The 16,427-nt window shown below is 30.9% G+C and overlaps 2 protein-coding genes across 14 annotated transcripts in view; both read left to right on the plus strand.

The window, feature by feature from the left end:
• Stacl (Stac-like) overlaps nt 1-16,427 on the plus strand; it is a 180,589-nt gene that overhangs the window by 109,196 nt on the left and 54,966 nt on the right. For all 13 annotated transcript variants that reach the window (XM_064215108.1, XM_026629944.2, XM_064215109.1 and 10 more), the window contains one exon: nt 5,881-6,103. In XM_064215108.1, coding sequence (XP_064071178.1) covers nt 5,881-6,103 — 223 coding nt within the window. The remainder of the gene's footprint in view (nt 1-5,880; nt 6,104-16,427) is intronic.
• LOC113393193 (uncharacterized) overlaps nt 1-16,427 on the plus strand; it is a 65,377-nt gene that overhangs the window by 30,882 nt on the left and 18,068 nt on the right. The gene's annotated exons all lie outside the window — the stretch shown is intronic.

Raw genomic sequence — 16,427 nt, forward strand, 5'->3', positions numbered from 1 at the left:
ACCACAAAGTATTACATAGGAATTTTATATATTAGGTACGCGTCAAAAATATAATTAAAGAACATGAGAAGTCACTTTTTACCATTGGCTATTACCAGAGTAGGCAATTTAGTTTTATCAGTGGCATCCCGGACATTACGCTTCAGCGGTCGGCGGTGATTAGACTCCTCGCAACGTCGCCTCTACGACAGTAGGTTTGCCTGTCAAACACGCAAAGCCGATAGAGTGGTGAATAATATTTTATCCATAATGTGTCGGCGGAAAAAAAACGACACATATATATACACATATATATTTCTTCAAACTTTAAAGAGTATTAAATCAATAATTATGTCATATATTTAGTTATTAAAATATACGTAATTAATGTGTTATTTATCCATTAAAAAAAATAAAATAAAAAACGATTGAGTTGCAAAATTTTTCTTCCTTAAGGAGTCAGCGAAAAACTAGTCCCAATACAGATAATATTTTTTTGGTCTGATACGTTACTAGCACGGTCATGTTTTCATATCATGAGATGTAATGTCTCACTACTGCAACTGAGAGAACGGGAATCATACAAAAATGTCACGCGGATCTTAAGGTCCCTAAAACCGTTATGCACGGGTATGATAAGCTGTTGAAACTTTCTAGTGAGTATGGTAGGCCGTACCATTCTTGTTTCAGTACCGGATACGAGATAATTAAATAAGATAATTACTCCTTTAAATAATTTACATTCTAAACCAGCGTAACTTTACATATAAGTAAACATAAAAATGATGATGCAAATTGTATGAAGTTTATTTTCATATCTATTTGTGTTAATTACCTTAATTAAAGTTTAATTTGTTTAAAATAATTTCCTTTGCGAAACTGTATTAAGCTAACATTTTAGTATCTTTTATTCTCTTTATCATCAGTTCTGTCAAAGTTTCATGACAGTTTCATAGAAGTGTATTGACGATAATGAACATAACTGGGTTAGGCTAATGGGCCGTCATATTTTAACCACGTTACTTTGCGTGGTCAATTTTAAGTCTTATAATTTATTTACATACGTAATTAACAAAGACCATGTTTTCAGTATTTTATAAAATTACGAGCTAATTAAACCTGTGGCTTTGTTCACATAGTAGATATGAAGATTACTATATACATTGGAAGACATATATATTTTTCAATTATATTAGAAATAAACGCTTGTACAATTCGATTAAACTTATAATATATTCGGTTTTTTTTTTGGTAATACAGTTGTTGTATCTATAAGCAAACCAAAACTCATCCATGTGCAGATAACAGATTGCTATATATAAAAACGAGTTATGAAGAACTCTATTTTAATATATAATTTCGAATGAGAAGGCACAATCGATTAACGTCAACGTAAAATCAGAGTTTGAAAAGTAGACATCTGTCCGAGTGATGGACAGAGCTGAAGATAAATGGAGAACCGGACGTTTGCGGTCACGATCTAAACAAAAAGTTGGAGTTTCTAACTAAGAGCTTCCTGATATTATGTATGAAGTTTCAATGAAAAAAAACTTCTTCTACTTAAACGTTTAAATAAAGGAGACAATATTCGAAAAAAAAGGGTTATTATAGTAAATTTTGGAATTAATGGTAAATTTAATTATATTTATTATAAAAAATTCTATTTATTAGTTAAATTAGGATTAAATTGGCACAGTATATACAATATATTATTAGCCTGGAAATAAAAGAGACAATATTCGAAAAAAAAAGGTTTATATTATAGTAAATTTTGGAATTAATGGTAAATTTAATTATAATATTTATTATAAAAATTCTATTTGTGAATTAAATTAGGATTAAATTTGCATAGTATATACAATATATTATTAGCCTGGAATAGCGCATAGATTACTTTACATTCCGGAAAAAATACAATTCCCGTGGGATAGATTTGTTTTTGTTTTTCAAAGCTAGACATAGACATCAGTTTTTGCATAGTGGTTTTTTAGGGGTCAGAGTATGACGTAAGCTTTTTATCCCCAAAAAATACACAGTCAGGTTCCTATGGGATAGCCAAAAAAGAAAAAAGTTTGTAATCAATAAAGTGTGATAAAACTGAATCGATTTTAATAATTACACTTCTAGAAAGCTAATATATATAATATCTTAAATACGAAAGTATGGGATGGATGGACGTTTGTTACTGAATCACACCAGAACGGCTGAACAGTTCTAAATTAAATTTGGAACATTGGAAATGTACCTAACAGCAGTACATCACGGAAACTAATAGGGTATATATTATTTCCGTATCTAATATTAAAATTTTATCCTAAAATAATGGTATTAGTGAATAAGCGATACTAAGCTGCTTTATATGCGTGCGCTGACTAAATGATCCATTTAACATAAATAATATGTATTACAATAAAATGTTTTTTCACCTACGGAACCATAGGTTTATCTATTTTTAAATAAAAAATCCACAATAACGAATTTTATGTCAAATATATTTTGGAACCAGCGAAAAATATGGATATAACTTCGAAAAATCAGAAGTGGTTGTCGTGCGATCGAACTTTTGCGTTGCAGTCCAACAGCATTATTACCAAAAAATAACTAAACTTTAAAATGAAAAAATGGGATTTCTGTCACGTGCCATGCGGGCGTAGCTGCGGATCAGCTTATATCATTGCAATCGACTGACGGTCTCATTAAAAATCGTACTGTCATGTAAAATGGCGATTTAATTAATCGCCCTTTTACAATTTAACGTAAAGCTGCAAGAAGACTCTCATGCTCATAATTTACTCTTTTTGAACAAAAATATGCATACAATAGTATCAATTGTAAATAAAATTTTGGTCGATTTCAAGTTAACGATTCATCGGACAAACTGCGATGGTTCGGCACTTTAGCACGTCCGTCATGTAGAAGAGCACTCTGGGTAAAAGGGATTTAGCCTTGATCGCTGAAGTATTGTAAAAAAATAAATAAAAGCCTTCATTTGAATGTAAATTAGTATTTTTCAATGATTCAATTTATTAAAAGATATATTTGTTTTTCATATTTTAGTAATGTAGATTATTACAATATATGCAAACAAAAAGGGTCATCTTGTCATAAAAGGGGCTATTTAATTGAATTTATTGGTTAGGCATTTAACTATATCTTATTAAATATTTATATAAAAAATACGTATTGTGAACAATTCAGCCATCTGATATTAAATGATAACTTCGCTCTAAGTTCTTGTGTTTACGATAATATAATCTTCTTTTTACATTGTCAATGAGCCGAGTTGGCCCAGTGGTTACAACGCGAACATCTTAACCGGTGATTGCGGATTCAAACCCAGGCAAGCACTACTGAATTTTCATGTGCTTAATTTGTGTTAATAGTATAGCTCGTGCTCGGCGGTGAAGGAAAACATCGTAAGGAAACCGATATGTATCTAATTTCAACAAAATTCTGTCACATGTGAATCCACCTTACACTTACTTAAGTTAAGCATTTTACGTTCGGTATTTCACCAAAAGAATTCTATATCATTAATATTCAGTGTACATAAAACTAATACACTGTAAATGTGTGTGTAGTTAACTTACATTGAAAGGCTTTTATTCCATTCGAAAATTATATTGAGTATCAAAGTCAAGGAGTTTTTCTGTTGAGTTATGTACCTAATTGCTTGCTGGTTTGAAATAAAACTGCAATTTAGCAACTCAATGCAAAAGCAATCAATAATTACAATTGAAAATATACTTTAATTAAGCATATTTAGTTGTACTGCTTTGTACAAGCCGCTGGGCAGGTATGACCACATTATCTCACATCGTACCACCACACAACACTATTTAGTATATTCTCATATAGCTCTATTCCGTCTTAAAGTTTGAGTGAAACAATTTACCTACAAACAGTAGCGTATTGGCGATGGATGGGATTGTTAATATTGGTTAAATGTCAATATCTATGGACGGTGGTAAGCGCTTACTGACTGGTGGCGTGGGGGTGATTTTTTTGCAAAAAAAAAAAAAATACGCCAAGGAGGCTTATCTGTGAAAATTTAATAAGAAATAATAAAATCAGCAAAGCAATGAGAACGAAAAAAAGACATGACTTAATCGAGACGAATGAAAGAGGAAAATATGACGTGTAGGCTAAGAACCAACGACAAAAAGTACTAATGTCTTGTTATATCCCTCTTGTACGAGGTAAAGTTATTAAGAAGCAAATAACAGTACAAATCAACAACTATAATAATGATTGCGTCCAAAACTACTGGACTAAGTTTATGCTGCAGTAATAGTAATTCAAACGGCGAGTTTATGTTTACTTAAAACGATCGTCCGGTGCAATCGGTAAACTTAACTTTGTTATTGCGATTCTCCGGATAACCAGGATTTACCGTGTATAAAGTTATTATTAGGCTTAGAACTAATTATCCTTGAATTAAATTTACTTATAGGTTTTATAATTTAAAAACAAATGTTTTGGATAAAATAGACATCCTAGAATCTCGTGAATATTTGTATTATTTTATATTTTCCTTCTAAATTTTCATTAGAAATATTCTTTATTTTGGGACGTATTTAAAATTAATTTGAAGATCTTTCGGCCTTAATTATCTGTGCGCTCATCATTCAGCATTGGCTGCGATATATTACATATTATACAATTGTTTTTTTTTTTTTTACTATGTTATTTTGGTAATTCCTTTCGCATTACACTAAATATTTTAAGATTACAGTAATTATTTAATTAATGGCAACAAATGACAACGTTTGCCAATTTGTTATGGTAACTTTAAGTTTTTTAAAAGATCAATTAATATTTTAAATCAATCTTTTTTCATAGGTATATAAAACGCCTATACACAAAAAACGAACTCCAACACCTATACGGTTCCATTAACTTGAAAGCTTTCTACTTTATTGTCGATATTCCATTTTATAAATTGTACCGAATACAAGGATAACACACGTAATTCATTTTCCCAATAAATTAACATTAACGATGAAAATTAATAGCGACTATAACAAAAGGTCATACTTTATTACTTTTTAATAAATTCGATCAACATCGAAAATAGATTGATCTAATCAGAGTGAACAAATATTGTACGGTATAATAAATACTTCAAGACTAACCTTTCATTAATTGTAAACCCGTTGACGATTTGACCTTACTGTGGACGATATTTGATATTAATAGGTATTATTATTAAATGGGTAAAATAGACAATGGGCACATGAAAGCTCAATTAAATTAATTAATTATGACATTTATTTATTATTAATTTAATAGCTGTTCGGCCCAGATTCGTACAGATAATATTAAATAATAAATTTTAACTTGGCCTGGCTGGGCTACAGTCTTCTCTCTATTTGAGGGGATGGTTTGGAGCTTCTTCTACAACGTTGCTGGAACGCGGGTTGGTTACGCGTTCCTAACTTACCGAAAACCTAAAGAATTTTTTTGCAAGTAGTTATTCAATACTTTGAAATATCTATGAAAATGTCTGGTTTAAATTTCAGAGCACGATCGTTAATTGTTATGCGGAGATTTTTTTTATATATTAATAATATAATGCGAAAAAAAAACCTAAGATTTATTTAATTTGATTCCAATAACGATTAAAGATTATACTATATAAATTGAACTTACTGTTTTTATATGTCGTTGGGTGCGTGAATCAATAAAAACAAACAAAACTCTTTAATTAACCCTTGTATAATTTAAGTAGATAAGATTAACACGAACGTTTTATTACTTTCATTTAGCGAATACACAAACACAAATTACTTTCATTTAGATAATACACAAACGAATAGAAGCTATCACAGTTAGAGCTATACACCACTATTATAGGATGAAAACGATTAAACGTGTTCACCGATGTTATACGTTTTTCAGAGCCAGCTGTCCCTCTTCTCTTTTCCATACATGGGAGACACTACTGCAGGAAGTTGAAGCTGATGTTGTCTGTTACAACAACGCCGCTTCATCGCTGGAGAGAGTGGTAGCGACCCCACTTCTTGAGAAAACCTTTCACATGAAGGTGCAAGCGAGAAAACTCTTCGCTCATCGAGAAGGCTGCGAAGTAATACTCGGGAAGGCTGATGATCAGCTTAACAAGGTATGGGGAAATTTACAATTATTCGTATACAGTATTTAAGCCAGTAAAGTTAATTTTAATATAATAAATGTACATTTAAAATTTAAAACATATTTACATTGATCAATCATCTTTGGAGTTGTTGTTTATATTTAGGAATGTTTTCCCTGAATTTATATGAGCGGTTACATTTTTATTCTTTAATAGATTATAATTAGAGGCGACGTTGATTAAAACCATTCCACAATTTGCGAAGATATTAAAAAAGCAAAAGCAACACATGTAGAATACGTATCAACTCTACGAACTAGATTGCGCTACCTTCATTCAATTTCTAGGGATAATTTTATTACCAAATTAAAATGGGCGAACTTCGAGGAACGTATACATAATTAAATCTTATTCTCCCATTTGAAATCGGTTTAAATTATACATCAAAATGAATATATAAAGGCACAAGGGAAATAACATCTTCGTTCCTCAAGTTGGTGGTACATTGGCGATATAAGGGATGGTTAATATGCCAAGTATCATATAACTGTGCCAAAGTCTATGGACAGCGGTGACCACTTACCGACTGGTGGTCAATTCCCATTGCTTACTTACTACAAATTGAAAAACAAAAACTTCAAAAACGAAACTTAATTCCCTACAGATTTAATTATATACATAAAGTATGCTCAAATTAGTTAACCGTTCAAAATTTAACAAAAAAATTTCATTTTAATAAGGAAGAACAACACATTACAACTTTCACTGAACCGTATAAAGTATATGAACATACGAACCAGATGTTATCTTAATCGAATATTCGTTTTAGCGAAGTACAATCCTCTTACAGAGAAGGTTGTTTTATTTCATTTTATTTTTATGTAAAGCTTAAAAGAACAAAGAGGTGCAAAATATTTTATTTATGTTGAATTACAGTATTCACACAGTATTTATTCGATAAAAGGAATTACAGATAGATTTTGTACTTTTTATTTAGAACTTCACATAGATCGTAACTACGAAAAACTATATATTTTTGCATATATAATATATACATAAATATCGTTATGAAACTATTTTTTATGTAACATCTTTAAAAGAAGCGCCTTGCGGTAAGACGGAGTCATATGCCGTGACGGCGAAATTGGCACGTCTCTTCTGCTGTCATGTATACCACCGCTGTCTTGGTATACTTTATTATTGTTTATAATTATCATTTCATAAAAAAAAAACTCATTTTGATTAACGAATCTTTGATTTTTATTTTTTTTTCATAAATATTTATCCATTGGTTTTCTTTTGTTTTATTTCGATAACCATCAATTTCGTTGTTTCACGTCGTAACGGCCACGATTTTTCTATCGAAACACGTTCATTAAATAAATAAAATAAATAATTTCACATTCTTTCTTTTCCTTAACATGAGTAATAATTAACACCACTCGCGTGTCTTATTCAGTCAATACCGTTTATTTCAATACAAACAAAGTATAAAGATGTGACGAAACGTAACGACGGCCATTGTTCATTTACAATAAATTCTTACATTCTTTTGTAGATATTTTTTGTCTCTTATGCAAAAACTAAATAACATATATATTTTACACACATACATTACATTAGCAGCCTTTAAATTTCCCACTGCTGGGCTAAGGCCTCTTCTTCCTTTGAGGAGAAGGTTTGAAGCCTATTCCACCACGCTGCTCTATTGCGGGTTGTTAGAATACACATGTGGCAGAATTTCGTTGAAATTAGACACATGCAGGTTTCCTCACGATATTTTCCTTCACCGCCGAGCACGAGATGAATTATAAAAACAAATTAAGCACATGAAAATTCAGCGATGCCTGCCTGGGTTTGAACCCGCAATCATCAGTTAAGATTCACGCACGCGTTCTAACCACTGGGCCATCTCGGCTCATACTATTCGAAATATTATGTATATCATTCTTAGATCCTTTTCACTCCTTCATTTTAAAACTTGAATAATTGCCTTTTAGGTAATAGCCATGAGATAAACTTTTACACGCACTGATAATAATATTCCATTCATTTAAAAAATCAAAATATACATGAACAATGCGTTGTCTGAAATTATAAATTTTTTGTATTGTAAATAGTAAAAAGTAAAAAAATATATATCAAAGTTATTACGCCAAAGCCAAATTAAAACGAATATATATTTTAAATGAAAATGTATTAGAAACAAAGAAATGCTTTGGTATGATGGTAACAAGGAAGTCTGGGGCTCCATTGTAGCTTACCGTCTATAGTGGTAGATGCTAAGCTACAATGGAGCCCTCATTTTAATAAGCTAATGAGTAGACTCGGCTCTGCAGCATTTGTGGTTAAAAAATAAGACTTACAAAGTACAAATCCAGGCAAGTCGCGGTCAACGGACATCAAATAATTTGAACCAATAGTTCTTAACATATATTGTTGAACAGAAACTGATTAAATAACCCCGTAAAAACCCGTGCAGTATAACCTAGTATTTCCATTGCCGTTTTTATTTAACTGTTTTTTCATGTACTTGTCGCTTAATGTCTCGTTGATTGAGTGACCCAAAATCGCTTGCCATCGATATTTATAAAATTGAATCATTTTGTCGTTTCACAGGGGAACTGTAGTCTTTTTTTTATCGAAGTTCACGGATCTAAACTACAATACAAAGGCTAAAAGGTTTTTTTTATATTACCTTGTAATAATCGGTTCTAACAAGCTTTTTAATTAATAACGTTGCTTCAATTAATTGCCTGCAGATTAGCAAATAGATATTGCATAGTTTCTTGTCTTGTCTTAATATTTCTAGTACCATAATCAGATATATCATATTGTGTATAGTATGGTATAGTACTTACTTACTCATTTAGAGTATTTCACCAAAAACTGTAAATGATCAGCAATAATTCTATAACTGCAAACTTGATAAACATTCATTTAAATGGGCCATAATGATATATAATATACATACATACATATATGTATAGTATAATTGGACTTTTTAAAAAAATAAATAAAGTTAAATATGCCATGCCATTTATTTTATGTTAGTTACTAATAGCGGATAAAATAAGTATTTACCAATAAATTTTGGCACATTTGAAAATTAAGGTTTTTGAAACTTGTTGCTGCTATTGCTACTTCTGACGGCTGGCTGCCACTGAAAACCAGCGATGATCCTTAGTCCTCAACATCAAGCTTAGTGGTAGAATAATTTGGCGCACCGTATTGTTTTGCATCTGTTTTACAAAAATTAACTAGGTATTTAAAAAAAAATTGTTAATCATTTTTATAGATGTTTTTTTCAAATATCAATTTCATATTAGTCTTTTTTCAACTTAAGAATTTTCCCATTGCATATATTTCCTATAAGCATCGTAACCCACCCGATTCTCGTAGTAAATTGTACCCTGTTTCATAACATCATCGATTTTGCATAATATTCGAATCTGTCCGGACCATTGCACGTGATTAAAATCGACAGGAAAACTAAAATATTTATAAGATACACACAAATTTTGCATATGAGTATTATGTGCCAGTATTTTTTTCATATAGATATATCAAACCTTTTCTCACGACCTACATATAATAGCTACGTTTTATTTAAGTGAAAACAGAAAAACGAAAACAATACAATTATAAGCTCGTTACAACTCGTTACAATGTTTAGTTTCAGTGACTAGTAAGTATTCAACTCACCGAACGCCGTTTTTCTAACCGAGCGTGATAAGAAAGCAAACTCTTACCAAGAATAACCACTGCCTACGGAATGACACTTTCTACTGATTACCTCCAAGCGTTCACAAGGAAAGTAATCAAAACTTATTGAATGGTTGTATTTTAATCAATATAATAATATAATATGTGTACATTAACATTACTTAGTTGACGTAATTAAAAAAAAGTTTGAAAGCCATTTTGGTTACTATATCTTTAACAAATACATGCTTGTATTTGTTGAGCAAAGTCCACAAATAAAAATTGAAAATGAAAGTTTTTCAAAATCAAATCCATTATAAGGGTTCAGTAACTCGTCTGCCATTTGTAACTCGATTTACCGTGAAGCAATCCAGGAATAGGGTAAATTGGATCCGGGAAGATGTTCACCTTCTAAAATTAGGTAAAATCGTTGCTCAAAAAGGTACGTAACAATTTGCAAGTATGATAGCAATCCTAATAACAATCTAAATTTTCTATTAAATTTTTTCGTTTTATGTTGAATATCATTATAGTTATAAATAAAAATATCGATTACATTTTTAATCGATTTCAATGCATACACATTTATTTATAATGACAAAACATTCGTCAATAATTAATGTCTGTGGTTTTTTTGGCATTTTAGCACGTAGAAGGTGTTTTTAAAACTGGATAACAAAACGTAGTGTTTTTATTATGAGACTCTTCATCAAACATCAAACATACCTCCAGCACCCAATTCATTACCGTAGGTATATCTATGTGTATAAGCCAAGATGGGTTTAGATACCTTCTCATAAATTGAACCTTTGTTGCCGGTTTGCAAATAACGAACCTATTATGTGAACAAGTTAAATTACTCTATTCAATATGCTATCATTCACAATGTATTCGTATGTCGCAAATATATACGACTAGATATTTTTATATTGTAACAAATTGTTGAGTTAAAAAACTTATAACTATTTTTTTCAATTTGTTATAATTATCAAGGCGGATTCGCTCGACAAATATGTAACTCGAAGGACGTAAAAATAACGTCACAGATACATAAACATACAAGCAAACCAAACCTTACTTAAGATATGTAATGTATATACGATACAACTACAAGACCTCAGTTAACCTCATCCCAAGGCAATGCCCTTATCTAATAATACATAATAATCACAGCAAAGTTTACCGAGAAAATGATCCGATTACACAAGTTGTTTAGAATATGAATCTTACTCTGTAACTTTACTAAATAGTTAGCTAGCGAGTTCTCAACAATATTGTGAATAAACCATTCCTAAAGATAACGTTAGTGTACTAAAACAGTGTTCAAAAATAATTTAAAAACTAACTTAATGCATTTTTTTTAAATGAAGACATATTTAATGTTAATACTCGTCGTAAAATATCTTTATTGAATAAATAAAGTGAAAAGATTTAGAAACGTTATCTTAAGATAAAAGATTAAAAAAATTAAAATGCAAAAGTATTTTTGTAATAACTGTTTAGTAACCTTTGACTTTGTGGTCAATACAACGACACGAAATGCATGTAAACTATTTTACGAGGCATGAAAACCATGCGCTCACTTCAGTAGAAGGCAATCAAGTTTGCGGTTACCATATATGGAATATCGTAACATCGTTTACGCTTTAATTAACAGGTTCACTGCGTACTTTACGTTTAAGAACTATAATTTTAATTATATAGCTTACATTAAAGAAATACATTTTATAACATGAACAAATACCAATGATATATTTACTTGTCTATTATTGTTTTTGAAAAACTTATTTTACCATTTCCTCTATTGGATATAATGTCGTCATGTTCCTAATATTGGACGTCATGGAAGTCATATCCAATCTTGAACTTAAAGTGACATCTCGTCCTCATATATTACGTACGTAACTAAGACGAAGCTAACGGTTTACCAAAATATGTAAAGGTCTTAGAAGCTACAAGGGACCATTTGATTAGTTATATATATAATAAAATTGGAATGTCTGTTTGTAATATTAAAATAATCGCTTTTTACTAAATGCATATGTATGTAAACACGGTACGTATAGCAAAATATTTTTTTTAATTTTTGTCTGTCTGTCTGTATGGAACGGCTGGACCGATTTTGAAGTGACTTTCATTGGCAGATAGCTGAAGTAACTTAGGCTAAAACAATAACTATTTTGTTAAATTCAAACGCGCACGAAGTCGCGGTCACAGCTAGTACTAACATATATACGTAGACTTCTTATCACAATCTCGTCGCATTTTATTCACCAAAAATAAAAAAGGGCAATAAAAATATTACTATAACAATAACATACTAACTAGTAAAATATTTATAATACTGAAATAAAAAAACTGAGAACATAACTTTGATATATGTATTCTAAAGTACCATTAAATTGTTTTAGCCGTACATATATTCCTTATTATTCAATTTTACTTTCAATTTATAGCATCATTACTTACGCCTCGATCAATCATCAAGTATGAGCTTGGAAGTACATCGCATGTCTAATGTCACCGATATATCGTTTGTAGGAAGGCGAAAATTAAATCACGATTTTATGAAAGACAGCTTGGTATCGCCGTTCCATTTTTATTAGGTATGAAATATGTAATTTTCACTCCTGCTCGTTTTGTAAATAAACATACAGCGTAAATAAATAAACATTTTGTTGCGTTTTTGTTACGGAACGGAATATAGGAATACAAAATATTTCAAACGTCCTAGAAAAACGAAATAGATCTACTCATTTAAAATCGTATTATAAGAGAAGCGTGGCGGAAAAGACTGCCTTAACTCCTTGGGCAAGAGAAACCATGTAAACCGAGAGAGTCCACCTCCTTTCCACGCGGACATCTGTGCTCAGAGCACAGTGGCGTTCCCAGACGAAGACTAATTGATATGCGGAAACATTAATTATCTAAAAGTTTCCCAAGATTTGTAGAGGGTTAAATTCAACGAGTGACTTGACTCAACAATTTAAACTATATTAACGATTTCTTTAAAATCTTTAAGTGATATTTAGTTTGCAAGTGTGTCAATGTGTTCTTGTCTTCTAGTTAGTATTAGAATAGGTCTATATAAACTATATAATAACATTGTGTAATCCTATTTCGATTTCGGTTACGAGTAATATAATACGTAAACGCAACAAATTTGATATGTCTGGATTATCTATTAAATAAATTATTTTATTTATGTCGTCAAATAATTTTATTAAGTAGAGTTGTTGGGTAGCTGGTTATTATGGGATGAATCAAAGGAATCAAGGGAAGGATTTTTTACAGATATCAAGAGCCAAATACAATATTACTATTGGTACGGTTTTAAGTATTAAGCGCTCACTTATCATTCTAACGCCAACTTTAACAGCAAAGCTTTTAAAATATTATGTACGCTACATAATTGTATTTTAAACCAGCGACCCGCCCCGGCTTCGCTAATAAAAAAAATACACTGAAAAAATGTAGTATAGAATGTTTTTATATACAACGTTCACAGCTTTTTATCATAAAACTGTCCCTGCATTTTAAATCTGTAATATCTTCGAAAATATTAATTTAAATCATACGCTGTAATAAAATATTAAATACAAAGTGTATTTAAGGTTAATTGGATAATGATTGCTTAAAATCGCTTCGTAAATAAGCCATTATTTCTCTTAAAAAGTAAAAGATAAAAAATGGTTATTTTGAGTTATCCCCAAGAGATAGACATATACCATCGCGGACTTTTTTCTAGACATTTTTAAGATGTACAATACGATATTATATATTTGATCTATCTAGTAGGGCTCAGACAGCATTTGCAATGTAAGTGCAAAAAAAAATTGTATTTACGATAAATACATTAGAAACCTCTAGAAAGTTATCAGTGTTACTCTACTATATTATGTATATATTATACAAAATATATACATAATATAATATTCTTATTCCATCAGGTGAGCCTCCTGCTCGTTTGCCACCTCTAACAAAAAAAAAAACAAATAAACCTTCCTTTTGTATAATTCTATTACAAAAAGCCGCTTCAAAATCCGTTGCGTAGTTTTAAAGATCTAAGCATACATATAGACAGACAGACAGCGGGAAGCGACCTTTTTTATACTGTTTTAATAAAACATCCCTCCTTATAGAAGTAAGTAGTTGTTTTTAAAAATTCTTATACTTAAATACCATTCAAAATTCTTCTGCCATAATTACTTTATCTTCAATAAAATTTGATTTTCATACAAACTTCCAACACCCGTTTTACCCCCTTAGGGGTAGAAGTTCAGAAAAACCCGTTCTTAGCGGATGTCTACACTCCATGAGGAACCTACCTGCCAAATTTCAAGTTTGTAGATGTTATAGTTTCTGAGATTTCGTGATTAATCAGTGAGTGGTATTTCGCTTTAATATATACATATGTATGTATTTAGATTATGTATATAGAATTATTTATCTCTATTACTAATACCATGTTCTATAGAAGCGGATTTTCCACCAGATACGTCTAAACTTTGTGTATAGATTCACTTTACAAAAGCCCCCTTCACAATAAGATAATATTTTTTTGAATTTGTATTTTTTGTTGTTTTTTCTCTAAGTAAGCAGACCAATAATAAATTAACATGGAGGCGCGCCTTCGCGAGTGAACAGATCTTTAACCACCGTTGGCAAGTTAATTTAAAACTTATTTAATTAAATCGGTTTTACTACTCTCTTAAGATCTTCGAAGGCAATTTCGTTAAGCATTTAAGTTTATTTATAGAATTATTGATATTGGCAAATTAAGTTAGCTCGCGGTACTAGTAATTTGTTCCTGGCCAATGTAAGCAACCATTTGTGTTGTAGAGTTCCAGTTTAGATGGTATACGCACTTGCAAGCCCCCCGATGTTGCAGATGTCCATGGGCGGTGATAATCACTTTCCATCAGGTGAGCCTCGTGAACCTTTGCCACCTATAATATATAAAAAAGACGACCGGTTCAAATTAAGTCCTGTAGTTCGTGTCTTATGCGACGCAATGGCAATTTAAGAAATGGTTAATATTTCTTACACAGGGTGGTGCACATTTACCAATAGGTGGCCATTCGTCTCTTTTTTTTATGATATCGGTAGGCAGACGAGCAAATAGGTCTTACTGATAAGTGGTCACTACCGCCCATAGACAATTGCGCTGTAAGAAATATTAACCATTCCTTACATCACCAATGCGCCACCAATCTCGGGAACTAAGATGTTATGTCCCTTGTGCCTGTAGTTACACTGGCTCACTCACCCTTCAAACAGGAACACAACAATACTGAGTACTGCTGTTTGCCGGTAGAATATCTAATGAATGGGTGGTACCTATATAGACGGGCTTGCACAAAGCCCTAACACCAAGCTCTCTCAATTTATTTTTATGTTATAAGTGGCAAACGTTCTCCTGATGAAAGTAACTACAACCCTCAATCTCAATAAGACGAGAGTGACGTCTCAATAAGACGATAAGACATTAAAAAGATAAAATTACAACCTTTGGTTTTCAAATATAGATATAAAATATATAAACTGCACTTTAAACAAAAACTATTTTCAATTGTTGTCATTTAGAGTAGCACACACGAAGAATACAAATGTATGTATATATTAGGAAAGAAAAAAAAAACAAGTTATATAATAGTTTTTTAACATATTAAAAGTTATAAAACAGTTTTGTATAAACGGTCGTTTGAAATATTAGTGTATGTTAATTAGTTATAATTGAAAATGATTACTCAGGCGATTTTGTCAATATTATGATTTTATAGTAAAATTTATTACGTAAAATACCGTTCGCCAGTCCCCATTCGCCAGTCCACTGAAAACTATGTTTGCTTGTTGAACATAATGAAATAAAAAAGGGCTTAATCACTAGTTATACTAGGATAGCTTTACCAATTAAAAAACAGGCTCGGCAACCTTGAAGTAGCTCCAACTGGATTCTGGATACACTCAAACAGAAAACTGCAGCTGACCACACTTAACGTACCATAAGAATAGGTATATACAGTTGGAAATAATTTCTTCCAGTATCTGGAATCAGGAACACTTTGTGAAGAGAATTGGGTGCCATTTTGTTAGTAGATACGCTCAAATACACCGAATAAAATAAATGCTGTATGTTAATGCCTATACGATTCACAAGTAGGCTAGGCAATTTGTTAAACAAAAGCGTACATTTACAAACGACCTGACAATAAATAGCTATCGTTTGGAGATTTAGTAGACACAAATTTTAAAATGTTAGATTGTATTTTTTTAAACAAGTTTAATACACGCTCTTATATATATATATACATATATATATATATATATATGTATTAATTAATTATACACCGAAGATGTTTTTTTATATGATCAAATTTAGATGTTTTGTCTTTTGATGTAAAAAGGAATTTAATTACTGCTATCATATTATCTTTGTTGTTGTGCTGCAGTTATTACTAAGTTTATTAATAAATTTATGTACATTTATATGTAAGTAATTCTAAGATTATAATTATAAATTATATTTTTGCAACGTATTTCATAACACAGTCGAATGAGCAATTTTTAATTAAAAAATGTATGAACAGTAGATTAATATTTCATATCGGATCCAGAAACTTTTTATCTTTTTGGAAACCCAAGTTTT

The sequence above is a fragment of the Vanessa tameamea genome, chromosome 6 (genome assembly GCF_037043105.1).
Source record: "Vanessa tameamea isolate UH-Manoa-2023 chromosome 6, ilVanTame1 primary haplotype, whole genome shotgun sequence".
NCBI lineage: Eukaryota > Metazoa > Arthropoda > Insecta > Lepidoptera > Nymphalidae > Vanessa > Vanessa tameamea.